This window comes from Jatropha curcas, chromosome 5 (assembly GCF_041381405.1).
Source record: "Jatropha curcas cultivar XTBG-Jc1 chromosome 5, XTBG_Jcur_1.0, whole genome shotgun sequence".
NCBI classification, from domain to species: Eukaryota; Viridiplantae; Streptophyta; class Magnoliopsida; order Malpighiales; family Euphorbiaceae; genus Jatropha; species Jatropha curcas.
In genome coordinates this window covers 29762276-29788357 of record NC_143155.1, presented here as the reverse complement: position 1 = coordinate 29788357, position 26082 = coordinate 29762276, and the positions used below count along the sequence as shown (strand labels likewise).

Here is a 26082-nt window from a genome sequence, read left to right as displayed (position 1 = left end):
TTTGAATGGGAAAAGCATCTTTCCTTTACCGAATGTGCCTAAACAAAATTTCAACCGTAAGCAAAGCAAAATTACATTACAATCCAATCATCTACCAAACCATTTCTCTTTTAACTTTCCAACAACCCACACCTTGCCATTGTTGAACGAAACATTCTCGCAATTTTCAAATTCAGCAACAGGAATCCATTAATGAGCTGTTATTACTGAAAGGAAATTTTTTTTTTTTTTGTTTGGAGAAGGAACCAAAGCTATGTTTTTTTGTTTTACATTACAGAGGAAACAAAATCAAACGGACTTTTCTGTTCCTCCTTAAAAAAGCAAATAGAAAAGAAGATAATCATATGGTTTTAAAATAGAGAAAAAGAAAATTGTGAAAGCTAAAATGGAAATTTTTTATAAAAAAAATGAAGGGCAGAGCATCTCCCAGCTTCTACCCATAGTCAACGGTAGAGATTGTGTTGTCCTCCTAATCTAACGGTCAGCTCAACTCACCTGTCATTTTGTGTAGACGAGAAGATCAAGAATTCAAGATCAAGAGTTGTTGTCTCTCTCTCTCTCTCTCTCTCTCTCTCTCTCTCTTAAAATAAAACCTCAAGGCTACTTGCCCTTTTCTCTCTATTTACAAAGTGAATAAAAGAGAGTAGAGGCTTAACAAAGGGCTCTGAAAACAATGGCTTCTACTTCATCTCTAACTCTATCACAGGCCCTTTTGGCTCGGGCCGTCTCTTACTATGGCTCTTCTCAGTCCTCCGACCACCACCGCCTCTCTCTTTCTACACCTTCCCTTCCTGCCTTTTCTGGTCTCAAGTCTACCTCTTCCTCAATCCCACGCGCTACTGCCTCCCGCCGCAGTAGCCGCCGCAGCATTTCCAACCGCCAGCAAACCCAAATCCGGGCGTCTGTGGTTGAAACCGTTGACGCTACCACTGAGACTTCATTGGTTGAGAAATCTGTCAATACAATTAGATTTCTTGCTATTGATGCTGTGGAGAAGGCCAATTCGGGTCACCCCGGTTTGCCTATGGGATGTGCTCCTATGGGTCATATTTTGTACGATGAAGTAATGAAATATAACCCAAAGAATCCTTATTGGTTCAATCGCGATCGGTTCGTCTTGTCTGCCGGTCACGGCTGTATGTTACAGTATGCTTTGCTTCACCTCGCTGGTTATGATAGTGTCAAGGTTGGTGTCTTTTCTTTTACCCATTTCATTTTTTTGTTCTTTTTTTTTTTTTTTTGTTAATTTGTATGGTGTGTTGATGTGCTTCTCTGCTAATAATGGGGAATGGACCTGAATTCGTTTGCTGAAAAGAACCTGACAACTGGATAGGGAGGCAAATCTCACCTTTTTGTCAGCTGATCTAAGAGCACTCTTTTGGTTTGCCAAAAAGAACATAATCGTATCTTTTTTTTTTTTTTTTTTTTTTTTATATGCTTGTTGTTTTCTCTTAGATGTTTAATTATACTGCAACAGTCATTTATTTTATATCCAGTTGTCTACTAGTGAAGTCATTCTTATTGATCTCCTTCGTTTTGGCTGATTTAATAGGAAGAAGACTTGAAGAATTTCCGTCAATGGGGAAGCAGGACCCCTGGACACCCTGAGAATTTTGAGACACCTGGTGTTGAGGTCACAACTGGTTAGATTCTGGTTTCAATTGTTCATCATTAAATCTATATTCGCTATATTTATAATTCAGACTAAATAAAGCTTTATGTTTTTCATTGTAGGTCCTCTTGGACAGGGTATCGCCAATGCTGTTGGTTTGGCTCTTGCAGAGAAGCATTTAGCTGCTCGCTACAACAAGCCAGACAATGAAATTGTTGACCACTACACGTATAATACCTCCCTTAATCTTATTATTTATTGCCCTCCATCTGTTTATATGTAAATTTATCATGCCTTTGTATTAAGTGGTATATTGTCATATATGTTCTTTTCTGTAGATACGTTATATTAGGAGACGGTTGTCAAATGGAGGGCATCGCAAATGAAGCTTGTTCCCTTGCTGGACATTGGGGACTAGGAAAGTTGATTGCTTTCTATGATGACAACCACATCTCCATCGACGGTGACACAGCAATTGCATTCACTGAGAGTGTTGACAAACGATTCGAGGGTCTTGGTTGGCATGTTATCTGGGTGAAGAATGGAAACACTGGCTATGATGAGATTCGTGCTGCCATTAAGGAGGCCAAGGCTGTGAAAGACAAGCCCACTTTGATCAAGGTCAGATTATCACTCTCTTTTGGTACTGTGTTTTGAGTTGTCGTGGAAAATTGAATTTTAGTAAATATCAATGACAGAACGATGCAGTGGCATGTTCAGAATCATCATAGAAGTTAAATAGCTGCATTTAGTTTTTAATCATGTTCTTGATGGGCCTTCACATTTCCTTGCAGGTAACTACAACCATTGGTTATGGTTCTCCAAACAAGGCAAACTCTTACAGTGTGCATGGGAGTGCACTTGGTGCCAAGGAAGTTGATGCTACTAGGAAAAACCTTGGGTGGCCATATGAGCCTTTCCATGTTCCAGAGGATGTTAAGAAGTAAGCAAATTTAGAGTGGATTTCTATCTGCTTGATGTTACCAATATTGTTGTGATGTTCAATTATGTCTGGCTTGTTCTTAGGCACTGGAGTCGCCATGTACCACAGGGTGCTACCTTCGAAGCTGAATGGAATGCCAAGTTTGCTGAGTATGAGAAGAAGTACAAGGAAGAAGCTGCAGAGTTGAAGTCTATCATCACTGGTGAATTACCTGCTGGTTGGGAGAAGGCACTTCCAGTGAGTAGAGCTTCAATTATCTGCATTTTTTCTTGATTATATATTTAGGGTCTCCTTCTCTTTGCATTATCTGAAAATGCATGTTCTCATGTTTAATTTTAGCAAGCATTATGGATATTCAGATACTGTGTCATAAAACTGATGTGCATGCCTATTTGCAATTTATCAGACAATCCCTGCTGCAGAGTTAGGGCAATGTGCTAATGTGAGATTTTCAATCTGGATAATCTTTTAATGCTTTTTTCTTTTCTTTCAACTTCCAGACATACACTCCAGAGGACCCAGCAGAGGCTACCAGAAATCTATCTCAGGCAAACTTAAATGCACTTGCAAAAGTACTTCCTGGTCTTCTTGGTGGCAGTGCAGACCTTGCCTCTTCAAACATGACCCTGTTGAAAATGTTTGGAGACTTCCAAAAGGAAACCCCTGAAGAACGCAATGTCAGGTTTGGTGTGAGAGAGCATGGAATGGGAGCTATCTGCAATGGAATTGCACTTCACAGCCCTGGCCTGATCCCTTACTGTGCTACTTTCTTTGTTTTCACTGACTACATGAGGGCTGCTATAAGGATATCTGCCTTGTGTGAGGCTGGAGTCATCTATGTTATGACCCATGATTCAATTGGTCTTGGAGAAGATGGGCCAACCCATCAGCCAATTGAGCACTTGGCAAGCTTCCGTGCAATGCCAAACATTTTGATGCTCCGCCCAGCTGATGGAAATGAAACTGCTGGTGCTTACAAGGTTGCTGTCCTCAACAGGAAGAGACCCTCTATCCTTGCACTTTCTAGGCAAAAGCTGCCAAATCTCCCTGGAACCTCTATTGAGGGAGTCGAAAAGGGTGGCTACACCATTTCAGATAATTCTTCAGGAAATAAGCCGGATGTGATTTTGATTGGAACTGGTTCTGAGTTAGAAATTGCTGCTAAGGCTGCTGAGGAACTTAGAAAGGAGGGCAAGGCTGTAAGAGTTGTCTCCTTTGTTTCATGGGAGCTTTTCGATGAGCAGTCAGAAGCCTACAAGGAAAGTGTTTTGCCAGCAGCTGTAGAAGCTAGGGTTAGCATTGAAGCCGGATCGACATTTGGATGGCAGAAGATTGTCGGAGCCAAAGGCAAGGCTATTGGAATCGACCGATTTGGGGCAAGTGCACCAGCTGGTAAGATATACAAGGAGTTCGGCCTTACTGTTGAGGCTGTTGTTGCTGCTGTCAAAGAAGTTTCTTAGGCTGGATTAAATCTTTTTTTTTTTTTTTTTTTAATTTGAAATTTGAGTTTTGGGTCGGAGAATAGGGTGAAGAGGCCATTTCTAGGACAGCTATTCCATGATCCAGCCTCTTGGTTTCAATAAAACAAAAAGGGAAAAAAAAAATGAAAGATTAGATTTTCTTGTGTTGCTTCCAAGTGATCAGCGCAGCAACATAGTTCAAAAAAGAGGAGAGTTGGATTACGATCATTGTGAATTTGTAACGACTCTTGGACCTATCTTGAGTTTTGTAATGTGCAAGTTGTTTTACTTTGTAGTGCGATTGACCATTATTTATTCCTACATTTTTGTTTATGCATGACCAGAAGCAAAGCAAGAGTCAATTACTCTGGCTTCAAAGCCCTCGTGATTTCCTTTCTATGAGACCAAAAAATCATTAATAACAAAGAGATAGATGTGTGGTTGAAAGTGTTTGAAGGATGTAGTTAGATTACAAAATATGTGATTGATTCTATTACTAGAAAAGCTTAGGACGAGTAATTTACAAGCCAGTAGAGGAGGATTGAGTAAATCTAATCCTTTTAGGTTCATGGAATGGACCTACCAAAATGAGGTGTGGCTAAAGAAGCTGAAATCTTGGCCTACTCGAAAAGTTGTGGTTGATGGAGCTCCCATTCCCAATCTGCCTATCCATATTGTCCTATACCATATATTATGCTATTGGATGATGCAGATATTAACAAATTTTGACACATCCAGAGTATGTGCATGCTGGCATATTCTCCGTGATGCGGCTCAACAGACTTGGATAATAAAAATTTCGAAAACAAAAATCTAAATATACTTTTATATCACTTAACTTGCCCTTTGGCACTACCGCCTCAAGGCCTTATAAGACTACTTGTACCATGGCTGCCTTCTCAGAACTTAAAAAGGCGAGTCAATCAGTTCAGTGAAAGGAGACCATGATGCGGCTCACGACAGCAAAACCATGGTTCTCTCACTCTCCATCCCAATATAAAAATCTATTTCTGTTTTCAAATTTTAACGGTAAAGTTCGTTGTATTTCACACGGATCGTGTGTTACCAAAAAATTGGAAAATAAAAAAAAATAATTAAAACACACGTTTGGTTTGATATTTTCAATTTTAAAAGAAAAATTTTTTATTAAAATATATTTTAAAAAATGAATTATAACTTAAAGAAATAAATAAAACATTTAAATTCCATTATTCAAATTCTTCAACCCACGGAATCTGATGGCAATTTATTTCTATTCATTATATATATATTTTTATCACATTCTCACCTAAACCAATCTCTTGAATAAATCATGACAATCTTAAAATTCGAGTTCAGCGATTGAAAAAGTTAGCCAAATTTGACTACGAGATGGTTTGTTGACCTTATTATTTTTTTAATCACTAATTTAATAAAAACTAATTATTGCTCCTATCTATTTCACACAGGTGCTAACAAAAGCCTAGAACGTAAAACCTCCGTTGCAATGGAAGAGCGTATGATATATTTTGCGGATCGGGCTAGTTTGTAGCAAAGTCCCTACTTAGGTCCAACAACAATTATATTTGGGCTAGCTGAGTTCCGATCGCCATCAGCTGAGGCCCACATACGGAATCCCCTAGGACTGGGCTAAAAGCCCAGTTTACTTTTTTCTTCTTAAATTTTTTTCGAAAATAAAGGAAAAAACAAAAAAAAAAAAAAAAAAAAGGAAAGTTTACATGGACAGGGAGCATATTCTTCCGCGATGCTGCTATACCAAATCCAGCCCTCCCGTTGTTGGTCTTAAAGCCCCACCAAACCTACCTACCCTTCATGGGGTCCCTAAAAAATGCTGCCTTTTATCTTTTGGTCATGGTAGTTGGGTGTCACCCTTTGTGTCCAAACTGACCAATTGAGACCGGAATACGGGAAGACGAAAGCTGACATGGCAAGAATCGGTTGTTAGGATATTGAATGGAATAATAGAATCGAATGTATAGAAGCTGAACCCTGGGGGTTGGCATTAGGTGGGTGGGTGGTGATTGATAACGATAGACACAATTGCCACTGCTAAATCCAACAATATCACCAACCCCTTTCTAGCGCTTAGATTTCAAATTCTCAAAACCACCCCAGAGATAAAGTTTCTTTACATGTAAACCCTGAATAATGCAACAGTTGAAGATTTTCAAAGCATGTTACAAGTAATAATTGCATATATCGAAAATTCGAATTATTTTTGAAATAAAGTAAGTTCTTAGGTATCTATTGGAAAATTACCATTCTTTCAAATAGCGGCAAGCAAAGTTGGTTGGTGAATGTCCTCAGTTTGATTCAGTATAACTCTCTGCATACGATTCTGTTACACCTAAACCCCCTCTCACGGTTGCTCCTCCTTTCTTCGACTAATAAGACCACACAAGAGAAGAAGAAAAGGAAATATTCGTACGGAGAGAGAAATGGCGCAAGTTAACAAAATCTGCAATGGAGCTCAAAATAATTATGCCTTCCCCAATCTTTCAAAGCCCCAAAGACCCAAATCTCTACCTTCAGTTTCATTTAAATCACAGTTTCACGGGTCTCCGATTTCTCGGGGTTTAATCCAGTGTCAGAGAAGGGGTGACTGTACAGTTAGGATGGGTTCTATTCGAGTTTCAGCTTCAGTCGCCACAGCGGAGAAGCCGTCAACGGTACCAGAGATAGTATTGCAACCCATTAAAGAAATCTCCGGTACGGTCAAGTTGCCGGGTTCCAAGTCACTGTCCAATCGGATTCTCCTCCTCGCTGCGCTCTCTGAGGTATAGTGATTCTGTGTTTTGAACGCAATTTCAATTTGTAACGCTCGGATGGTATTGGGAGCTAATTTCCTGATTTTCATTTTTGAGGAAATTGCGAAAAGGGAAGCGAAGCAAGTTGATGGAATTTTTAATTTTTATATTTTGTCACTAGATTACTGGTCATTGCTACATTTTGGAAGGCTCGAGCTTTTATATGTTGACATTTAGTTGGTATTTTGTGCTTGGGTTTGAATTGCTTTTTTCTGTTTGACAACTATAGTTTGGAGAAAGGATTCTGATTTCAAATATGTTATATATCCTACCGTGGACACTATTTAATTAACTAAGAAATGAACTAAAGGTGGAAAAAGAACCGGTGAACATATATATGTGTGTGTGCGTGTGTGTGTGTGTGTGTGCAAAATTGTTGATGAAATTTTGAATTCTTAACTGGATTTTGGTATCTGGTGTTTCTCCCTTGTTTCCAGAAAGCAATTTTTTATGTAGTTGATTGTTGGCACGCACATTATTTATTTGGTGTTAATATGGACAGAAATGTCTTCAGGTGATTATAATTGTATAGTATATTCTTTTATTTTGGCTATTCTAACATTGGTATAAAAGAATAGGAGCGGCTCAAATGTTGTATGCTTGAATTATATACGTGTAATATATTCCTCTGTTATGCTTCTCAACCCAGTTGACTATGCGGATGGTCATTAATTGTTGTTTTTTATCTATCATTCAGGGGACAACTGTTGTTGATAACTTATTGAATAGTGATGATGTTCGTTACATGCTTGGTGCATTGAGAACGCTTGGACTACATGTAGAGGACAATAGTGAACTTAAACAAGCCATTGTAGGAGGTTGTGGTGGTTATTTTCCAGTGGGTAAAGAATCAAAGGATGATATTGAACTTTTCCTTGGAAATGCGGGAACAGCAATGCGTCCATTGACAGCTGCAGTTACTGCAGCAGGTGGAAATTCAAGGTCTCTCCTATCTTGCTCCCCTTCCTACCTGTTTATGTTGCCCTTTGTAAATCATGTAGGAAAATTCAAGTCCCACCATGCTAAAATGTTTAATAGGGTTTGTATCTTAGAGCTTATAATTTGTGTTGACCAATTCTAGGTGCATTTGTTTGTATTTAGTCTTAGAAACTACCAGCATTGCTTTTTCATCTCTCTCTCTCTGTCTCTGGGCGCCTATTATGCATGCTCTGCATAGCAAGTATAGCTTTTCCTTATCTTAATGGGATGCACAAGTTGAAAGCTTCAATCACAAATCAAATAATCTTACTGAGATACAGTAAAAATGATCTTCGACAAAGTTGCCATTTTATATAATATTCTCTGTAGTACTTTGGAATAAGCTTACACATAGGATGCTAGCAGTAAAACATATTATTAAACTTGTCCAATCTGTATGAAAATTATTTCTTGGATTAATTCACAGTGATGTTCAATTTTAATTTGTTAATTGAGTGCAGCAACCAAATGATAACAGCTGTTTTAGAGTTTGCTCTGTTCGTTTTGCTGCCCACTACTTACCGAGCTCTTCAGATATTTTTTTCCCTTTTCTGTTTGAATTAACTATTAAATATACTTCAGCTACATACTAGATGGGGTCCCACGAATGCGAGAGAGACCAATTGGGGATTTGGTTGTTGGTCTTAAGCAGCTTGGTGCAGATGTTGCTTGTTCTCCCACAAACTGCCCCCCAGTTCGTGTAAATGCAAAGGGAGGCCTTCCTGGGGGAAAGGTAGAGCTACTTTTGTCTTTCCCCCTATTATATTTTTATCATTTTTGATAATTTATCATGCCTATTTATATTTCTGACAACATGTAATGCTGCAAGCTCTATCAGTATGATTAGAAATTAGCTTTAAGTTTTGTGCCAGCATATTATGGATGTAAGAATTAAGTTGTTCTTCTTAAACGAGAAATTTGAATTTGAAATATCTTTCAAGTTGTTAATCATTTTCTATTTAATCCAGTAAACATACCCATTTTCTTCATTTGGCATTAAAATTCGTATCTGTTTGAGAACTAGAACTTTGAACCTTGAACCTTTAGCTTTCTATAAGACTCTGAACTTGGTTTCCCTGTTGGCTTTATTCCTCATTTCCTGCTTGACAAGAAGTATATTGAACTTAAAATGGTCTCATTTCCTTGTTAACTTAGGAATTAATCACTTTTAATACTGATTTCCCATGTCTTCATTTTTCAGGTTAAGTTGTCTGGATCAATTAGCAGTCAGTACTTGACTGCTTTGCTCATGGCTGCTCCTTTGGCTCTTGGAGATGTAGAAATTGAGATTATTGATAAACTGATATCCATTCCTTATGTTGAGATGACTTTGAAGTTAATGGAACGCTATGGAGTTAATGTAGAACACAGTGGTAGCTGGGATCGTTTCTTCATCCGAGGAGGTCAAAAGTACCGGTAGGTTCCTTCAGTATAAATGGATCTGCAGGCTTCTAAATCAATGTTTCAAAGAAATTAACAACTGAGATGTCAATTAGGTCTCCTGGAAATTCTTATGTCGAAGGTGATGCTTCAAGTGCCAGTTATTTCCTGGCTGGGGCTGCAATCACTGGTGGAACTATTGCCGTTGAGGGTTGTGGGACAAGCAGTTTGCAGGTATTTCACTCTTGTGAATTCATTTTCTTCTTATTGCTTCCAATAATTTTAAAATGGCACTGGCTGGGAATCTGCTTATTCTATCCATAGCTTTCTGATGGTTGAAAATTTTGTTGAATTTTTTCCAGCATTAACATATCTGTGAGGCCTTTTGTGTAGCTCCATAATCTCCAGTAATTTCCATCGAGAAAATTCTGCAACATGGTTGTATTCATATGCTTACAAAACTAACTCAATTTCCTATGTATCCTTATGAAAATCAAGGGAGATGTAAAGTTTGCTGAGGTTCTTGAGAAAATGGGAGCTAAAGTTACCTGGACAGAGAACAGTGTTACTGTCACTGGACCACCACGCAACTCTCCTAGCCAAAAGCACTTGCGTGCTGTTGATGTCAACATGAACAAAATGCCTGATGTTGCTATGACGTTGGCTGTGGTTGCACTCTTTGCAGATGGCCCTACTGCCATAAGAGACGGTATATTTTGGCCTTCTTAAATTTTAGAAGTGAATTATGCCTTACATTCTTCAAATAAAAATCACCCATCAGGGGGAAATCTAGCATATACTTCAAATCTAAAATTTCCATGGGTCTGAATTCTGAACTCCATAAATTGTACAGGGCATGTAGCAGTTTTGCTTTCTCATAGTTTGAGATGGCTAAAGAATAATCCAATTCTAGATTGTTGAATTTCCATTTCTATGTTTAACCCATATTTAAAGTTCCTAAATATTTTATGTTCATGTGAACAAAATGTTAACAAGTTTTTATAGGTAATTTTTATGCCAATCTCTTGATTTCTCTTACTTGCAGTGGCAAGTTGGAGGGTGAAAGAAACAGAACGGATGATTGCCATTTGCACGGAATTGAGGAAGGTTAGTTTTTGGCAGTTTTTCATTCATTTGATTTATGCAAGAAAAAGGACTCAGGTGTATAATTTGCTTCTTTACATAACATATGGGCTTTAAATTTCAGTTGGGAGCAACAGTTGAAGAAGGACCCGATTACTGTGTGATAACTCCACCAGAGAAACTAAATGTGGCTGAGATTGACACTTACGATGATCACAGAATGGCCATGGCATTCTCTCTTGCTGCCTGTGGAGATGTTCCAGTCACAATCAAGGACCCTGGTTGCACACGAAAAACTTTCCCCGACTACTTTGAAGTTCTGGAGAGGTTCACTAAGCATTGAGCCACAATTCAATGTTCGTAATTTATATGAAATAGAGGTCACCTGAAAACCATAATCGTGCAGAAGCAAGCCTGTAGATTTTTTTTACTTTCAATAATCAATTTGTAATTTTCGAGCGAGTAGATTGTTATTGTGCCTTAAACTTGTATCTTTCAAGTGAAAAACCTGTACTCAGGTTCTCTTTCTAAGCTAGTATTGTTCAGTTCTAGATGAGTTGTAAGAAAAGAATCAAGTTGCTATTAGTGAAGTTGCTATGGGCTATTTTGTGTGATTAAAGAGCAGAGCAAGCCCACACGTCCTCACACGCATCTTAGGCTGACAGCATTAGTGGGTCAATTTAGGAGCAACCCTAATGGTAGAAATTAGAAAGGCTTCAAACCTTATTAATCACGTGAATTTTGTCTAGCCACCGAGGAAACTGGGAAGAAGTGTTGTTGTGTCCTTGATAAGCTACAATACAAGCCCATCTGATCTGACATTAATTGGTGAGGCATGGAACATGTTGCCAATTTATTTATTTATTTACGTAAAGAAGGGACTATTATATTTATATTAAGGCTTGTAGACCTCGTGCAATATATTTTTTCAACAGCTTGTCACATGGGTTGGTGGTTGGAGCTTGGAGAGGTGGCTGTAGAGATTTATTTCTTTTCGCTTTTCCTTCAAAAATATTAACTAATCTACCTATCAAGTTATGGAATTAATAAATAAAAGGGTTCAATAACCTGAAGTGAAGAATTGGCATCTACTGTTTTAAAATTTACTGCATTCTTTATGAACTTTGAAGGAAAAGGAAAGACTCTGCTATTTTTACCACATGTTAATTAGAAAAAGAAATTTTGCGAACATAAACAAGAAGATTATTAAATAATCAGCATTAGATTACTCAAAGGATTACTTGAGTATGTTACTGAAGGAATGTGAAAGTAGAAGTGCAATGATGGCATTGTATGGTTTATTTGAAGCACCATTACCAAAATGTTGAATAATGTAGGAAAATTGTAGAACACAAAATACTTCATTATTTGTAGTGATAATGAGCTTTTAAAGAAAAGAACAAAAGGGTTAGGGTCTGAAAATAGAGCCACTCACATGGTGCTAAATTGCAATCTAAGGATTCATTTGGAAAGGTACTTTTGCCTTCATTTCAAGTTTTTTGTTTTGAATTAGAATATTGACTTGACTCTCTCCCTCTCAGCCTACCATGTAAAACTGAAATAAACCTGAAAAATGGAACGGTAATGCATGTATACAAATCACTCTTGCTGCCTGATTATTGAATTATTCTGAAATATTGGGAGGAAAATGAAAAAGAAAATTAAGGAATCCCCTCTTAAATTTAGCGAGAGAAAATTTAGTTTACTACAATTTCGTAAATAAAAATAGTAAAATACATAAAATCAGAATACGAAACTAGGACAAAAGTTGTAAATCTATTTTTAGAAATACCCAATAAATTATGAGGCGAGTCTTGCGGATAACGTAAATTTGAGTGTTTTTTTCCTGGTTTTAGCTGTGAGATTGAGAACTAATTAGAAAGTTGGTACTGCAACAAAGTGATTACGAGCAAAGTTTAATGGAGAACTGATAATTATGAATCTAAAAGTAAATTCAGTTTGAAAATTGAAAGTTCAAAATTCCAATTCCCACAAATCTCTCTTACTACCTTTTACGTGGTGTGAAAAGAAAAGTAGGAACTCTCCCCTTATAATTTGCCTCAAGACCTTATCTTTCCATCTCCATGTACCCTCACAAATGGAGTACCCAAACTTAGTCACTCTTCCTAAATAAAGAAATTCCACGGACTAATTATGTCCTTAAAAAAGGGAACAGTATAGTATATGAAATTAGGATGGCCCCAGGTTCAAGGCCTCAGAGCCAATCAAATTCAAGTCCAACACAGAAGAAAATAGATAGACAGGCTTGACTACATGTTTGTTTTTGCAATTTATTATTCTTTCCTATATTATATTTCTTGTATTCTTATTTTCCTAATTCTGATTTAATGCCTATTTTTAAGCAAGTCAATTCTTAACCCCAGTCTGTTCCTTTATTTATTTATTTAAATAAAATATATATTAGTTTTGACTCTTTTGTAACTCACATTACCCAAATTTTAAAAACTCTTTATCTTTCTCTGCCTCCCAATTTCTATGTTCTGATCAGATTTTGCTTAACAAATTTACCAAAAGCTTTGAGCTTTCTTGTTTCCTGTTCAAAGAGGGAATAAACCCGAAACAGAAACCACAACCAACCCTTCTCTCCAAGAAACCAGAGAAAAAAAAAAAATTAAATAGAAAGATTCCTAATTTAGAGTCTTATACCCACACCCCACAACATGAAATAACAGCTAAAAAGCAAGAAAACCACCGTCCCATCTTTCCTTATCATCTTCCTCACCACCACCACCACCTGCAATCGCCATTGAAGCCCTAACCCTAACCTTTCAAATCAATAAAATAAAGCTTTAAAAGATTGTCCACATTTTCATTCAAGAATGTCCCAGATGAAGCAAATGTCTCATCTTGACCACATTCCGTCAACGCCTGGCAAATTCAAGATGGACAAATCTTCATACCCATATAGCCGGGTCAGGTGGCATTCATCTTTAGCTAAACTCACATTCTGGTCTTTAGTCTTTGTTGGTGTCATTTTTCTTTTCTTTTATCGATCTCCTTCTTCATCTACCAATCCTCTGCCGTCCGATCCATCCCGTCGCTCTCTTCGGACCTCTTGGGGTGGCTCCGACTGGGAAAAACGGGTGCGGTCGTCCGCCAGAATTCGTTCTCGAAATGGATTTTCTGTACTGGTCACTGGCGCAGCTGGGTTTGTTGGGACCCACGTCTCTGCAGCTTTGAAACGCCGGGGCGATGGGGTTCTGGGGCTTGACAATTTCAACGATTATTATGATCCATCTTTGAAACGAGCTCGCCAAGCGCTTCTTGAACGCTCCGGAGTTTTCATTGTTGAAGGAGACATAAACGATGTCGCTTTATTGAAGAAGCTCTTTGAAGTGGTGCCTTTTACTCATGTGATGCATTTGGCTGCTCAGGCTGGGGTTAGGTATGCAATGGAAAACCCTAGCTCTTATGTGCACAGTAACATTGCTGGTCTTGTTAGTTTATTAGAAGTTTGTAAAGAAGCAAATCCCCAACCTGCAATTGTATGGGCATCTTCCAGTTCTGTTTATGGGCTTAATACAAAAGTACCCTTTTCTGAGAAAGATAGAACTGACCAACCTGCTAGTTTGTATGCTGCTACTAAAAAGGCTGGAGAGGAAATTGCACATACTTATAATCATATTTACGGTCTTTCCCTTACTGGCTTGCGCTTTTTCACAGTTTATGGACCATGGGGTAGACCAGATATGGCTTATTTCTTTTTCACTAGGGATATTTTGAAAGGGAAGAGTATACCCATTTTTGAAGCAGCTAGTCACGGAACTGTCGCTAGGGATTTTACCTACATTGATGATATTGTAAAGGGTTGCTTGGCTGCATTGGACACTGCCGAGAAGAGTACTGGTAGTGGAGGTAAAAAGAAGGGTCCAGCACAATTGAGGGTTTTCAATTTGGGAAATACCTCTCCTGTACCGGTTACTGATCTTGTTAGTATTTTAGAAAGGCTTTTGAAGGCGAAGGCCAAGAGGAATATCATGAAGTTGCCAAGAAATGGGGACGTTCAGTTTACACATGCTAATATTAGTTTGGCACAGAGGGAACTTGGATATAAGCCTAGCACGGATCTGCAAACGGGGTTGAAGAAATTTGTAAGATGGTACCTCAGCTACTATCGTGTAGGAGGGAAGAAAGCTGATGCTTGATGAATCTTATTCTTTTGATTCTGAGATCGGGTACTTTTGTTCATTATGATTCTTGTGATTGTTTTTCGTTAACATTTCTATGGCCGTTCATTGCAAAATTATTGTCTTTCCATATATGTTTAATTGATGCTATAAGGAAGAATCACATCCAATGTTGAAAAAGATTTTGTGGTTGGTGGATATTGCTTAATGGGCATTCCCAGAGTTGTATCAAAAGGAAAACAGAACCTTTCATTTCTTCTATTTCTATTCTGATATTTGTGTAACTGTTGTAGTTTCGGCATTTTAGAATTCATGATTGGTAGAGCATATGCTGATTGTTGGACATGTACCATTTCTATGCAATTTCAATAAAATTGTACGCGGTGATTTGCCATATCTCCTATCTAATCACACAAATTGCATTACTTATCGACTCCTATATTTTGCCTTATAAAATCAATTTCTATCTTACTTGTGGCATCTACCCTTGATCCAAAATTCAATATCACCTTCTCTCTACGTTTGCTACACTGAGTGAATGTGGATCTTAACCAATTTATTTTCAGTTTTCAATAGGAAGATTTATAATTGTCCCCATTCACATGTGATGCCTGGCAAGTTTGATCTATCTGTTAAACAATGGTGCTATGAATTCACATTTTCTTGCATGATCTTTTTTTTTTTTTTTTGTTCCAGAACTCTGTAGTGGTAACTTGTGTCTTTGTTCGCTGAATTGCCTAAAACTGTAGGTAGTTCTTGCCCATTCCTTTGTATTAAGTTATTTTCTCAAAGAGCTCCTGCTTCAGAGGATGGTTCTGCAACTCATGGGTTGCCTAGAACTGCAAAAGGCTGAATTTTTTGAGCTTCACCCTCTTGCTTATAAATTTGCAGTCCAGTCATATTGTTACCATGTAGTGCATGTTCGTTGAATATCTCCATTCATTTTGCTATCAACTTGTTATATAAAAGACTAACGAGGTTCTTATTGAACAAATGAATTTAGAACTAAATTTTTCCTGCTGATTTCCTCTTTCCTCTGATTTGGAAGGCTTTCCCTAACAACTTGCATTTTTTGTCTTTGTTTAATGCACCCAATTATGCAGGGGAGGGGACTGTTGGTTCTTTTTTCTTTTCTTTTCTTTTCCTTTCCTTTCTTGACAGAAGGAAATCACAAGTCTTTTCTGAAAGTTCAACTAATATTATGACTCTGTATTGGCCAGAGAATTGTAAAAAGGTTGGTTACATAATTGAATTTCGTGAGTTGAATTGTACTACTTGGTTCACGAAATGTCAGCAGGAAAAGTTGTATGACTGGCAATCCACTTGGAAGGAGTTTTACCCCTTTTGCCAATTTATTGATTTCTCATGTGCAAAATTATAACTCTACTATCTTTTAGTGCTTGTTGGAAAGAGGTCCAGAACTTAACAATATCTGGACTCTAGTTGGGAATCTTGAACTGGAAGGCAAGAAACTTTCTTGGATGCATGGAAGATGTTTTGGAGCATAGAAAATATTTTCCTGATTCTTTGATGTGCACTTGGAGAAGGCAATTGGACTTGCCTTTTTTAAGGAATGTTGTAGGAAGGAACTCTTTATGCTTATTTATATACCTGTAACTGTTTTCCTCTTTCCTTCCTATGATTGAAGAAAATTGCCCCGCACATAGGTTCTCATGGATTCTCCTAGGGAAAATGTATCTAACCTTTGTACGTTTTAGCCTTCATATTAGATAAGTAGATGATTCGATCATTGTTCAGTTTTGTCATAAAATATTATTTATATCTAAATTCAAATTAGTATTTATAAACATCAATAAAAAAAATAAATTCAATTACAAAATCAAATGGAACGAGAGCATCTAAAAAAAATAAATCCAATCGCATTTCATTCCATTCCATTCTAAAAGCGAATGGAACGAATGCATCATACCTATCTTTGGCAGACAAGGTACACACACTTTACAGATTCCTAATGTTTATGCTTTTAGAAACATTTCTTTTAATTGTGGCAATCCTTTATTCGATCGGTGAGCCCTTTTCCAACAGCTTATATTATAGATACCAATCAGGATTTTACTTTCCACGGTAAAATTGCAGTCCAGAAATAGCTAAACTATACACCAAAGTCAAAATAAAAAATAAAAAAATAAAAAAATAAAAAAAATTAATTTCTAAGAGAAAAAATGGTACTGAACCCCCCAGCTAAACCACAGGGTTCCTAGTTGGATTTCCCACCAGCGATAGTGGACTTATAGCAGCTGGAGCGTCAGATACCCAGCAAGCAAAGCCAATTAATAATATGACATGATGCACAAAACCAAAATTTTCCTTGCTGTTCTTTTCAAGAAAATCGGCAGTTTACAAAACTCACTTATGGTCTAGAGGCAAGCCAAACCTATATTATAACTCAAAAATCATATTTAGTTCTCCCACTCGTTAAAATAAGGCACAACATATCAGAAATGTCAGAAGTAGAACTGAAGAAGTTCCAAGACTCTAGCATTAAGCGTTTTCTTGATCCCTTAAAATGCACAACCTGCATACACGGAAATAAAGTAAGTTACAAACTGAAAATCGAGGCCAGTTAATGGAACGATTTTGAAACCCAGAAAGAACATCATGAGAAGTTTTTTTGACTATTACTAGTATACCTTAACATCTAAGGGCATTCCTCGAAATTGCCCAGCACCCTCAGGTGGTGTCCAATTATAGGTAGCACATGGCAGAAATAGCACTGATGCACCACCAACTTCTTCTACAAAAGCCTGTGCTTTCCTAAATCTCCGTAAATCAAAACTAGGGTGTGATTTTATAATCCAAGCAAGAGCTAACTGATCCCCAAGCATTCGAGAAGCATTCATATATTTTGAAGTGTATACTTCTAGTACTTCTTCAAGAAAGATCTTTGCCCTGTAGCCAAGTTCTAAAATAGTCAATTCAAGTCCGTCCCTAATCAATCCATGTGACTGCAAGACCAGAGAGTCTAGAAAATTCTGGCAGCCCAAACATTAAAGAATACCCTTCTATTATTAAACACAATAGACAAACAATCAAGGAGCAGTTTCAAACAAAGATTATGTACCTTAAAATCGACTCAGGGGTCCCTCTTACTGCTATAAATCCAGAATTTAAAGGTTGATCCTTGTTGTTCCGGAAGGTGAGGGCCAGATGAAAATTAGGGAATTTGTGAAAAATGTGTTTTAAGTCATCAACCACTGCTATATCTGAGTCGGTGAAAATGTAATGATTTTTATGCTGCGGATGCTGTGCAAGTCCGTTGAGCCTTGTGTTTAGAAAAGTCTATATAGGCAACACAGAAATGAGCAACTGAGGTTAAAAGAAGATATGCAATTCTATAACAATTATACATAACTTGGAATAGGTTGACAATTAATAGAAAATTGCAACAGAAGCTTATTTTCAGATGGAAACTTTTTTTTAAAAAAAATGCAATGGATCTCAATTCAGGCTAGTTGGTCTAGTGGGGACATGATAAAAACGAAAAGAAAAAACTGGTTCATGAAATATGCCTAAGGAAACAAAGCAACTAATCAAAAACAGAAATGTTCTACCTATATATCAATGCGATGTTCTCTTACAATGTAAGATCTGATTCTTTGAAGCATCAACTTGTCTCGAGAATATTCACCCTCGATGGGATACAAAGAGACTTTATCTCTCTGCAGTGAGAGATCAGATTCTGGATCAGTTAGAATGATAACACTGCTTCGAGGCATCGTCACCTATTAAACAGATGTGATCATACATTAAACTGAATTATACTAAAGCCAAACAACATAACAAATGTTATAAATTTATTGGCAACAAAATCTAGATAGACCTATCATATATTAAAATTCAAATTCTTACAAGCAATTTAATGTATTCTGTTCATGATTTCTTATAAATGATGTTCCACATGAAAAATTACCTGAATAAAATTGATAAAGATATTCAAAATGGCCATTGACCTCTGTGTCTTACTGTAGGAAACATTCCCAACAGTAACCAAATTTGATGATCTACTGTCAGCATGAGAATCCAATGACGTATTGTAAATGGTAAAGACAGTAACAAAGGCAACGCTTTCTCCGACATTGGAAGCACTGGAAGGATTTAGCAAATGGGTCTTGTTGAGAGCTCTGGAACCTGGGCCACAAGAAAACATAAATCACATATAAGTACCCAGATGCAGGAGAGTGTTTCAAATGCAGAGCAACTAAGTAAGTGTACTGAAACGATATAAAATCCAAGAGATGGAAATTACAAGTGCAAATCTTTCGGGGGCAGCAGAAAAAAAATAACAGATAACAAGGAAACTAAAAGAAACCTTGGCATTGCAATCGATTAGGCAAGCCTTGGCCAGCAGCCGGACCAAGAACCAGATGATCAGACTTGTTATTTCGTTTCTTCTGGGAACCTTGTATAGCTGAGTTGTTACGTAATTCGAGAACTGGGTAAGAAAAAGAATGCAGCAATACTTTACTTCAAGTAACCAAAAAATAAAGGAATAAATCATTAGCATCAAATTATGACAAGTAGAAAAGGGATTTTACCAGAGAAGAGATGAAAAATGATAAGCAGCAGGGAGAAACAAAGGAGGAAACGACGCCATCCACTGCATGAATTGATCTTTCTACGGATCTTAGAGCTCAGTGACCAAAACCAATACATAAAAGAAATTCTTTCGGCGAACTGGAAATAATTCTAATATGATTTTTATACCAAGCCAGAAAAACAATCGCAGTCCAATATAAATCGCTGCAAATAGCAAAAGAGAAAGGAGTGAAGAATCCCCTCCAAGAACGATACAGATGAGCTAGTAAAGGGCAGGGCTGAGACGAAAATTGCAGATCTGATGGTGCTTTTCAGTTTTCAGTCCAAATCTGACGGACGTTTGGACAGGGCTACTCGGGCTACTCTAGTCTTCTAATTTTCGATAATACTAACGACCTGTCGTCTGAAAAATATGTGGTTATCACTGTAAGCGTATATAAACGCCTGTCTCGTCTACATTCTCATCTCATGGATTTATACTATTAAAAATTACATTCTCATCTCGTGGGTTTGAATTATTAAGAATCAAACGAGAACTTTCAAAATTGACTTAACGACAAGTCGTTTCGTTTCCACAGCAAATAGTCTATTCATTACGTAATAATAGGAAACTTTTTTTTCTTTTACCAGCGGCCAATAACGGCTTGGCCATCAAATTAACCAACGGTTAAGCAGTAACAATATGTAAATCAGAATGTCAAATGTGGGGTAACAATCACATTGGATAAGGTAAAAGGTTTCTTTTTTCTTTTTTATCGGTCAAATAAAAAAACACACGTTGCGACCCGTTGACGAGGAATATGTATCAGATGGCATATTTTTATGTATTAATTGGACATTATTCGCAATTATGAAATAACTAGTTCATCTTGACGAGCCTCTCATTCATGCTAATTGCACACGCACCAAGTTAGCATGTCATGATACAAAAATTACAAAACCAAATAACCAGTTTTAAACAGACCTCTCCTGGGTCAAGAAAGATGGCTATTCAATCTCACTCACTTCCTGTTTGAAAAGGAATAGGTCTTCTCTCTGGCCATGATTCAATCTTCTCAAAGTATTTTACAGGCACCACACCATCGAAACCTTCAGTCAGTATCACCCTATTGTCTGATATGTAAAGCTTCATTCCCTCTAAAATCAACCAAACAAAGAAAAAAGAGGTTTACTTTATCAGTCTTCATCCATGTGATTAGCAAATCAAATGAAATATTCAGATTGTAATAGGAGGGTGAGAAGTTGAGATATTTTACCTTCTAGAGCCTTTTTGACGTTAAGATATACCAAAACATTAACGTCCCTCCTCATACCTGAAAGAAGATAATCAAGTAAATCACCAGAATATACAATCTTACTATGTTAGAAATGATTCATGGATTGAATAAGCAGCTTTGATGGAGATGATTAAAGCATATTCCTATGCCTATCAAAATATTAGTTCCCTTTTCCCTTATTTAAAACCATTCTACTTAACCTGCAAATATGCCCTAGCATCCACCAACTCGTGAATCGGACAGTAAATGAACATCTAGTGATGGTTCCACCAAGTTTCTCCAAGATTTATGAAATTTTAAGGAAGCTCATCCTCAGCAGATTTTATACCCAATTGATTTCTTTCTTAATATCCACACACAAGGAATATGTCTAAAATAGATGAATAGCAAATTGGTGAAAAGAAAAACAATGAAAGAAACTCTCCAAAATAACAATATTACTCGGATATCTTACCACTAATCACTTCACCATCAGTTGGCAAGCCGCATGAGAAGTGAACATGCAATCTTTGCATGCGCTTTAAGCCAGAATTCAATATGGATTCCACATTCTTCTTGTAGGTTCCATGTACACACACTACAATTGCAGGAGAAGAACAGTGAGGAATACAATTAGTTAAATCTACAGAAATAAAAAGAAGAGGAAAAGGAAAGGTATTGGTTTATAATATCTGGCTTTACCAGGAACTTCATCAGCTGAAAGGATTGGCTTTAGCAAACTCTCAGATTCAACTGCCTGGATACATAAGAAAACCCATGCAATCAAATTAATTCTCTAAATCAAACTCACTGACATGGGGGTTTGTGAGGAGGCAATATGTTTATGCACAATTTAGTGCACTAACGCTTCACAAGACAGTGAAAATGTTAAATAATAGGTGAAACCCACTTGATGAGCATTGGAAAAATAACTACATCAACAAGTCAATTCAGTATATATATATATTTTTTAAACATCACAAGTAAAAGTTAAGCATAAATATAATCTATTCAACCAAATTCCATTACCATAAAGCTATAGGTTGACTCTCATTTATACATCTACATTCAAATTAACCTAGTTGGACTACTTAGATTTACCCTCCAGTGCTCCAAGGAAATTATGACAGTCCAAAGAATTCATATGCATATTAACTAAATTTGTTATAGTATTATGGTGAATATATTACTAAGCATACTTATGAATGCCTAAACATAATGAATTCCAGATAGTTCAGCACTAGGATAAACATATGATATGTTCAAGCAAATAAAAAGACATTCCCATTTTATAAGGATAGGATTTATTACTTTTATTGTGTGGCCTTGGTTTGCACGTATCAAAAGCTCCCCATTTTCCTCTAAAAGGCTGAACCGCTGCTTGTTATCCTTTCTGACAGCCTGGAATTTCCAAAACATAAAAAAATGAAAATCCAGGCGATGTTATGCAAGACAAAACCAACCATAAGAGAAGCATCAAATTTCATTACATTAACCTTTGAGGATGAAACAAACAGTCTATACAGTTTGATATTATAATAAAACATTGAAGACTTAAGGTATTAAGTTCTAGACTATTACTCAGTACATATCCGGCAAGTACTTCAAAAATGATGATAAAGATACAAAGATAATTAGGGAAACTTATTTTCAGAACAAACTTCCTTAATGTCATCAACTGTATGTGCTCTTAATGGAATATCGGCAAATGTTTTCATATTCAACTTTAGTAAATCTTGAACTTTCACATATCCATCACTCCGCATATTCAAGCTTAACTCAGAAGCCATATGACGCAAAACACGTGTCCTGAAAATAGAAAAAAAAAATGTGATTGTCCATCTCAAGCTTCACAAAGAAAAAAATGTTAAGACCAACAGCATGAAGGTTCTTTATTTATCTTTTAGTTCAAATAAAAGAAAAGTGTGAAGGAAATAACAGCAAGATAATATTTTTTTCCAAAAATGTTTCTCCAATGTTAACACTTCGATGCTGATGGAATTAAGACCTTTCTCAATTTTGAATAAGAACAAAGTCGATAACAACTATATTTTGAAATTTCTCTCTCTTTTTTCCCCATTTGTAAAGCTTTTCACAATATTGAACAGAGACACAGCGAACTTTAGTTGAGACTTTACTTTCCAACAAATACCGACATCAATTAATTGTATCAACTACATCGAACAGACATAATTTTCTAAGCTAAAGGAGAATCCATAAAAGCTGCATATTGAATCATGCAGTGGAAAGAAGAACGGGGGAAACGGAAAAGCAATTTGAGCTTCCAAACACCAATTTCACATAATACAATGAAGACTAAATAATATTGAAAAAAAAAAAAGAAACAATTAAAATAACAAACAACGTTGTAAACTAAAGCATGCTTACAAGAGTCTGCCGAGAGCATCAATCTTATCTTTGCCGCCTCCACCACCTCGGCCTCTTGATCTTTCTCTATCGTTTTTCATCTCCAAGCCTCTTCCACTAGCCAAAAAATTGAAATAAAAAAAAAATGCAATTACATCTGCTGTAGAGATTAATTAATTAATTAAAAATAAATAAATAACAATTAAAGGAAAGGAAATGGAAGATACCTTCTAGTGGAATGCGCAGAACAAGAGAAAGAAGAGCTCGTATTCTTTGCCTTGTCTATAGAATTACAGGCAGGAGACCCAGGGATTAAGAACACAGAAGACACTCTACCACCGGTATGGCTAGTTGCTAGATAGGTACGGAAACAGCTTAAAAGACGAAACCTGCAAGAACTGGAAGAAGCCCACATCTGTAACCAGATGGTGAGATATTTGTTGCTATGACGTTTGTATTAATGGGATAGCAGTAATCACTCCATTTGTGGAGACGCCGTTTGTACGCCAAAACAAACGTCTTGGGCTGGATTTGACATATAAACGTATTGATAGGTTTGTCATTGATATATAAACATCCTGGGCTGGACTTTTGCCTTTGGGCCATTGTATTTTTAATTCAGATCGGGGGCCGAAGTTCTTTCAGATTATTTTATTTGATCAGATTGTCCAAAGCATACTTATTCCAGTATTTTTTGGTATCCTTATGTCTCACCCCGATCGATATTGTTTTATTTCCTTCAAATAAAGCGTTCATCATTTCACTTGATTTAGTTATTTACGATTTCTTTTATTATTGTATATTTTTAAACTATTTTTACAATATAATTATCTTTTCTTGTGATGAACCGTGTTTTACTGATTCAGCAGCATCAAGATAAACGTCAACGTGCCATATTGCCATATTCGTCAAAGGCTAACAACTGAAGCCAAACAACGAATAGTACATGGGACGCCCGTAATCATCAGTGAATTTTATAGCTCTGAAATTTTCACGCAATAGGCATGTTGGCAATGACACTGAAAAAATTCACGATCTAAGCAAACTTAAAATCTTGACAAAACCAAAAACTGGCACACATGCGAGTTTCAACCTAAATAGTGAAAAATTAGAAAAAGAATTTCTAGTTTAGGACAATTAGAAAAGAAGCCAAGAAAAGATAGACCAATCTGAAACATAAAATGAAGACCTTTTGTCACCTCTTTGAATCTTTGCTTAAAACACCTGCGAACAAGTCCTTAACTAAAAAGAAATAACAACTGACATTGGAAAACCGAGACCAGCTTTATGCAGGAGCAACTTCAGGCAAGTAACCAGAAGCAAATACTTGACTATGCCACAAGGGTGCTGGCAGTAGTTGATTCACTGCAGAAATAGTCACTTGATTAGAACTATAGCAAAGAGACAGACTACAAACTAATATACTAAATGAGGAGTTTACAATTCCAATTAAACAAGCACATACTGGGATAAACCAACTATAGAAAAGTGGGTGATAATCTGAGAGTAGAATAATTATGATCAACTCAAAACTGAGTCATACTTGACAGGCATGAGAAACAACTTACTCACATGCAACATTTTAGAAATATTTGCATAAAATACTTAAAACACGCCTGAGGTTTAGTGGTATTAACAGCTGAGTCCCTCATTGGTCAGAACTGAATTAAATAATACAAATGAATCACAGCAAATATGTCCAACCAATGTGAATGGAGTACAGCAACAAAAAATGGGCATCCAGCAAAAAGAGGCCATTGGAACCTTTAATTATGATTTATGGATATGAATCATTCCATTTAAAGTACTATACATAATTGCTTATTGATATATCCTTCAAGTACAACTGAAGGTAACCCTAAGTAGCATTTACCAACTTTTATCATACATTCACCATATTTAAATGTGAACTCTTTTGCCATAAAGATGCATAACACATGATAAAACATTATATAGTAATTATCATACAGAATTAAAGTTATATTTGAGACATTACCTAAGATACAGTAATGTAACAACAGAACAAAAATCAGCAGGAAAAAGCAAAAGCAGTCTTTTTCTGATCATATAATTGCTCAATATTAACTGAATGTATATTCATTTCAGAGTGCTTGAGAGAGAGGGGCATATACTCACTATTTCCATACTGGTGGAAGCTTCTTTGTCTTCTTGTAATAGCGAGCTAGGCGGTGGATCCTGCTCTCAACCAAAATCAACCTAAATTTGGAATCTTTATCCTTCCTGTTCCTCTCCAAATGTTTCCTAATGGCAACTGCTTTCTTGATGAGGTGGTACAAATCTTCAGGTATTTCAGGAGCAAGCCCTAGTAAAGTATGAAAGAATCAATAGATGCAAAATATAAGCTAACAAAATTGACCATCAGCTATTATTCTGTAGCTGAAACTGGGAAAATAATAATAATAATAATAATAATAATAAAGATAAAATTAGAAATCTACCATGTGCCTTCAATATCCGCAAAATCTTGTTACCAGTAACACTCCTCACTTGGGCAATACCATGAGAATCACGAAGGATGACACCAATTTGAGATGGAGTCAAGCCTTTCTTTGCAAATTTGCAGATGTTATCCTCGACCTGAAATCACAAGCACACTCGAACTCAACAAACATTCCAAAATGCAACAAAAGATACTAGTGAAGAAGATAATGGTAATTACAATTTGGAATGTCAAAAATCAATTTTTATTGCAATTCACTAAAGAAAAATAAAATTTAAAATGCTCAGAAAAGGAACATCAAAATATAAGTGAAAATTTATTAAGGTTAGGTTACTCACATCCTGAGCAGATATCTTCAGCCAACTGGGCGGTGTCCTCTTATAAGGCAAAGCGGAAGCTGAAATACCCTTACTGTAAAACAGACGACGGATAAATCAAATAAACAAAATGGGCATTTTAAGTTTCAAAAGGATAATCATGGAATTACAAGGCAATTTGGTGAATGAAGAACAAACCCTCGACTGTGCATGCGACCCATGGTGGCGGACTGAGGTAGTTGCTGCCTCTTGCGCTTCCTTTAGCTTGATCTCAGAAACCCTAACTTTAGAAGCTACGACATTTTTATAGTTTTTATTGCTTTTATTTAATCGCCTTGGCACAATGTCATTGGGGTTTTGAGCTCTCGTATCTATCCAGCCCACAGTTATCATACGTTCGGTCCGAAACGGACCAAACCATCAAATCAATTGGATTAAACTTAGATCTATGGCCCAATTAATAACAAGCCTGGTTCGTTCACTAGCATAAAAACAATGGGCTTTCACCCCAGCCCAAATCTCTTTGTCCCACTACTTTTTTTCAGGCCCCATTTATCGACATGGATCATGGAAATCCCTGTATGATAAGTCAATTCATAGCTTCATCAGGACAGTACACAAGTGGGGATAGAAGCAGTGCTCTCACTTGCAATTTTAATATTTCTTTTTGGCTAAAGGCATGAGAAAGGAAAATTTGCAGCCAGCTTTTAACA

General features: G+C 36.7%; 6 protein-coding genes across 7 annotated transcripts; 3 read left to right on the top strand and 3 right to left on the bottom strand.

The window, feature by feature from the left end:
* Nucleotides 1-549: 549 nt before the first annotated feature.
* On the top strand, nucleotides 550-4336 carry LOC105643137 (Transketolase). Its single transcript, XM_012228205.3, has 7 exons — nucleotides 550-1186; nucleotides 1553-1643; nucleotides 1735-1840; nucleotides 1951-2233; nucleotides 2407-2555; nucleotides 2639-2792; nucleotides 3056-4336. Exons 1-7 carry the CDS (start codon nucleotides 674-676, stop codon nucleotides 4013-4015), a joined length of 2256 nt encoding a protein of 751 aa, XP_012083595.1. The 5' UTR covers nucleotides 550-673; the 3' UTR covers nucleotides 4016-4336.
* A 1976-nt stretch (nucleotides 4337-6312) lies between these two features.
* LOC105643136 (RNA 3'-terminal phosphate cyclase/enolpyruvate transferase, alpha/beta) lies at nucleotides 6313-10725 on the top strand. The gene is made up of 8 exons (XM_012228203.3): nucleotides 6313-6792; nucleotides 7520-7764; nucleotides 8383-8533; nucleotides 9002-9216; nucleotides 9297-9414; nucleotides 9679-9889; nucleotides 10226-10287; nucleotides 10388-10725. Exons 1-8 carry the CDS (start codon nucleotides 6454-6456, stop codon nucleotides 10604-10606), a joined length of 1560 nt encoding a protein of 519 aa, XP_012083593.1. The 5' UTR covers nucleotides 6313-6453; the 3' UTR covers nucleotides 10607-10725.
* A 1986-nt stretch (nucleotides 10726-12711) lies between these two features.
* Nucleotides 12712-14805, top strand: GAE4 (UDP-D-glucuronate 4-epimerase 4). The gene has a single exon (XM_012228202.4). The coding sequence runs from the start codon at nucleotides 13104-13106 to the stop codon at nucleotides 14427-14429; it is 1326 nt and encodes a 441-aa protein (XP_012083592.1). The 5' UTR covers nucleotides 12712-13103; the 3' UTR covers nucleotides 14430-14805.
* Nucleotides 14806-16719: 1914 nt separating this feature from the next.
* Nucleotides 16720-19375, bottom strand: LOC105643133 (polyphosphatidylinositol phosphatase). The gene is made up of 7 exons (XM_012228200.4): nucleotides 18968-19375; nucleotides 18742-18864; nucleotides 18343-18560; nucleotides 18011-18154; nucleotides 17494-17711; nucleotides 17063-17321; nucleotides 16720-16947 (listed from the first exon to the last, which is right to left on the bottom strand). Exons 1-7 carry the CDS (start codon nucleotides 19083-19085, stop codon nucleotides 16819-16821), a joined length of 1209 nt encoding a protein of 402 aa, XP_012083590.1. The 5' UTR covers nucleotides 19086-19375; the 3' UTR covers nucleotides 16720-16818.
* A 381-nt stretch (nucleotides 19376-19756) lies between these two features.
* Nucleotides 19757-23094, bottom strand: EMB1067 (RNA 2'-phosphotransferase, Tpt1 / KptA family). 2 transcript variants are annotated; one of them, XM_089721643.1, is made up of 8 exons: nucleotides 22819-23094; nucleotides 22613-22708; nucleotides 21891-22033; nucleotides 21536-21627; nucleotides 20927-20981; nucleotides 20700-20822; nucleotides 20225-20281; nucleotides 19757-20105 (listed from the first exon to the last, which is right to left on the bottom strand). In XM_089721643.1, exons 1-8 carry the CDS (start codon nucleotides 23004-23006, stop codon nucleotides 19966-19968), a joined length of 894 nt encoding a protein of 297 aa, XP_089577769.1. In that variant the 5' UTR covers nucleotides 23007-23094; the 3' UTR covers nucleotides 19757-19965. The 2 variants fall into 2 exon arrangements, with proteins under 2 accessions (XP_089577769.1, XP_012083588.1); XM_012228198.3 differs by having other exon boundaries at nucleotides 21536-21625; nucleotides 21886-22033; nucleotides 22819-23093.
* A 583-nt stretch (nucleotides 23095-23677) lies between these two features.
* Nucleotides 23678-25725, bottom strand: LOC105643131 (small ribosomal subunit protein uS15). Its single transcript, XM_012228197.4, has 5 exons — nucleotides 25568-25725; nucleotides 25391-25463; nucleotides 25051-25189; nucleotides 24728-24914; nucleotides 23678-23956 (listed from the first exon to the last, which is right to left on the bottom strand). The coding sequence occupies exons 1-5, from the start codon at nucleotides 25588-25590 to the stop codon at nucleotides 23923-23925; spliced, it is 456 nt and encodes a 151-aa protein (XP_012083587.1). The 5' UTR covers nucleotides 25591-25725; the 3' UTR covers nucleotides 23678-23922.
* Nucleotides 25726-26082: the final 357 nt, after the last annotated feature.

What these genes read in the sequence shown, in the direction of transcription:
- LOC105643131 (XM_012228197.4), bottom strand. Translation starts at nt 25,590, where the DNA reads ATGGGTCGCATGCACAGTCGAGG. An exon ending in GCGGATATTGAAGGCACATG is followed by an intron (nt 24,915 to 25,050) that starts GTAGATTTCTAA and finishes ATACTTTACTAG; the next exon opens with GGCTTGCTCCTGAAATACCT. An exon ending in CTTCCACCAGTATGGAAATA is followed by an intron (nt 23,957 to 24,727) that starts GTGAGTATATGC and finishes CTATTTCTGCAG; the next exon opens with TGAATCAACTACTGCCAGCA.
- LOC105643133 (XM_012228200.4), bottom strand. Translation starts at nt 19,085, where the DNA reads ATGTATTGGTTTTGGTCACTGAGCTCTAAGATCCGTAGAAAGATCAAT. An exon ending in CATTTTTCATCTCTTCTCTG is followed by an intron (nt 18,865 to 18,967) that starts GTAAAATCCCTT and finishes TTTCTTACCCAG; the next exon opens with TTCTCGAATTACGTAACAAC. An exon ending in TCTTTATCAATTTTATTCAG is followed by an intron (nt 18,155 to 18,342) that starts GTAATTTTTCAT and finishes TCTGTTTAATAG; the next exon opens with GTGACGATGCCTCGAAGCAG.
- GAE4 (XM_012228202.4), top strand. Translation starts at nt 13,104, where the DNA reads ATGTCCCAGATGAAGCAAATGTCTCATCTTGACCACATTCCGTCAACG.
- LOC105643136 (XM_012228203.3), top strand. Translation starts at nt 6,454, where the DNA reads ATGGCGCAAGTTAACAAAATCTGCAATGGAGCTCAAAATAATTATGCC. An exon ending in GCAGCAGGTGGAAATTCAAG is followed by an intron (nt 7,765 to 8,382) that starts GTCTCTCCTATC and finishes AATATACTTCAG; the next exon opens with CTACATACTAGATGGGGTCC. An exon ending in GTGGGACAAGCAGTTTGCAG is followed by an intron (nt 9,415 to 9,678) that starts GTATTTCACTCT and finishes ATGAAAATCAAG; the next exon opens with GGAGATGTAAAGTTTGCTGA.
- LOC105643137 (XM_012228205.3), top strand. Translation starts at nt 674, where the DNA reads ATGGCTTCTACTTCATCTCTAACTCTATCACAGGCCCTTTTGGCTCGG. An exon ending in GAAATTGTTGACCACTACAC is followed by an intron (nt 1,841 to 1,950) that starts GTATAATACCTC and finishes TCTTTTCTGTAG; the next exon opens with ATACGTTATATTAGGAGACG. An exon ending in GTTCCAGAGGATGTTAAGAA is followed by an intron (nt 2,556 to 2,638) that starts GTAAGCAAATTT and finishes GCTTGTTCTTAG; the next exon opens with GCACTGGAGTCGCCATGTAC.
- EMB1067 (XM_012228198.3), bottom strand. Translation starts at nt 23,006, where the DNA reads ATGTGGGCTTCTTCCAGTTCTTGCAGGTTTCGTCTTTTAAGCTGTTTC. An exon ending in CAGTTGATGACATTAAGGAA is followed by an intron (nt 21,626 to 21,885) that starts GTTTGTTCTGAA and finishes TGGAAATTCCAG; the next exon opens with GCTGTCAGAAAGGATAACAA. An exon ending in TGATGGTGAAGTGATTAGTG is followed by an intron (nt 20,282 to 20,699) that starts GTAAGATATCCG and finishes ATCTTCTTTCAG; the next exon opens with GTATGAGGAGGGACGTTAAT.